We start from the raw sequence: 1,730 nt of genomic DNA, 5'->3' as shown, positions 1-1,730 counted from the left end.
GATGTAATTTGAGACTGAAGGCAATATAAGAAAGAGAGATATTTAATGTTTTAATCTGAACTTTCATGCGATCATCCACCACTGCGTCCAGAGATCAACCAATCCGCTTCCATTTACAATGAATCATGGGAGATGATGGAGACGTCCTCCTAATCTGGAAACTGTCCTGCTTTAAAGAACGTGATTAGTCTGTTTTAGGACAGGGGTGTGGAAGGTAAGGAGATAATATCTTCTTCTGCTTCCAGGACGCTGCCTTCATCCCATCACTATGACAACGATTGCAAAGGAGCATCTTCGGCGCCCATCTACAGCACGGTGAAACCCAAAGAGAAGCCTCGCTCCCTGCCGCCGTCGGCCTCACCCATATACGACATCGCCACCCCAGCCAGTCAGTCCATAGAGGGCTCAGACTATCACCTGGTGTCAGGTCTGTTGGGTTTTATGGAACGGATGCAGGGGCCGGGATGTAAACTTATGAGCCTTTTTTCTTTTCTTCTAGCTGATGATCTGTCAGCAGGTGATCCCGACTATGAAGACGTTTCCTCTCCTGCGTCAGACTCCAGCAGTTTCTTTGCACCTGGCAGCATCGGTGAGTTCTCCAGAGCAGAACCAGATCCGTCTGGGGGGTGTAAGGGTTATAAAGTGGAGCCGTTATCCTCCACCCGCCTCCAGCTGAGAAACCACCAGAATGAAGGGTTTTCCTGTCAAACCAGCCCAGAAAAATCGCTGCTTGCTTTGATTTCCAGTCGGTTAGATTAACGCAGCTACGTCTGTTCTGAGTTCAGCTGAATCCAGGGGCGGTCCTAGCCCGTTTAGGGCCCTGGGCGAGCAGCCCTTCAGTCTAGAGCAGACCGGATCAACAGCAACACAAGAAACCAGGATGGACAAAAATTCTCAATTTCCCAAACAAATAAAACAAAAAATCCACCGTAAAGGTATTAAGGAGGATTTTCACAGATTTTTTGTAACACCCACCCTCTCCACTTTAAAAGATGTTGGATCCCAATATCTATATAAAAATATATAATATTATATATACCCTGCTAGTGTTAATTTTAGCAGCCATTTATAAAATTAGTTTCAGTTTTAGTCCAGTTTCAGCATCGCTTGTTAGTTTTTATCACATTTAGTCGACATCATCGCATTTTTATTTAGTCTAGTTTTAGTCGACTATAAGTCGAGCATTTTAGTCTTTATTTTAGAAATACAGAAAAACATAATTTTATTAGTCTAGTTTTAGTCAGGACATCATTTTAACCTTTTACTTTTTTGTCAGCAGATAATATTTAACATTTCCTAAAATTATTTCACATTTTAACATTTTCTCTCATCTTTTTGATAAAAAAAAAAACACAATTTTAAGGAACACATGCAGACATGGAAGATGTTCTGACTATATTTGCATATTAATTTTGAACTTTGTTAAGGTTCAAAGACACAGACACAAACACTTGCATTAAAACAAATAAAATACACCTGACAAAGGAAACTAATAAATAAAATAAAGTGACTTATGAACTTAACACAAGTGCTGGCTGTTTAAAGCTAGTTCACATAGAATAATAAAATAAATAGATTTGAGGTAACCCTGCAGGCATGTTGGCCTCGCTGCCCACAGCGTCCATTTTGCATTTGATAACTGTCTCCCCCTAGTGGTCTGGAGCTCCTCCATTATGCAGCTCCAGTTTAGATCTTTTACTAAAGTTCAACTGAAGTCTCTCCACAGCCTT

General features: G+C 40.9%; 1 protein-coding gene across 1 annotated transcript in view; it reads left to right on the top strand.

The window, feature by feature from the left end:
• LOC107097006 (tyrosine-protein phosphatase non-receptor type 18-like) overlaps positions 1-1,730 on the top strand; it is a 38,920-nt gene that overhangs the window by 20,584 nt on the left and 16,606 nt on the right. The window contains exons 11-12 of the mRNA XM_015393958.1: positions 246-427; positions 500-589. Of these exons, the coding sequence (XP_015249444.1) occupies positions 246-427; positions 500-589 (272 nt within the window). The remainder of the gene's footprint in view (positions 1-245; positions 428-499; positions 590-1,730) is intronic.

Source organism: Cyprinodon variegatus, unplaced genomic scaffold, assembly GCF_000732505.1.
Source record: "Cyprinodon variegatus isolate N-32 unplaced genomic scaffold, C_variegatus-1.0 Scaffold665, whole genome shotgun sequence".
NCBI classification, from domain to species: Eukaryota; Metazoa; Chordata; class Actinopteri; order Cyprinodontiformes; family Cyprinodontidae; genus Cyprinodon; species Cyprinodon variegatus.
The sequence above is the reverse complement of the archived record's forward strand: the minus strand, read 5'-3'. Positions and strand labels throughout refer to the sequence as shown.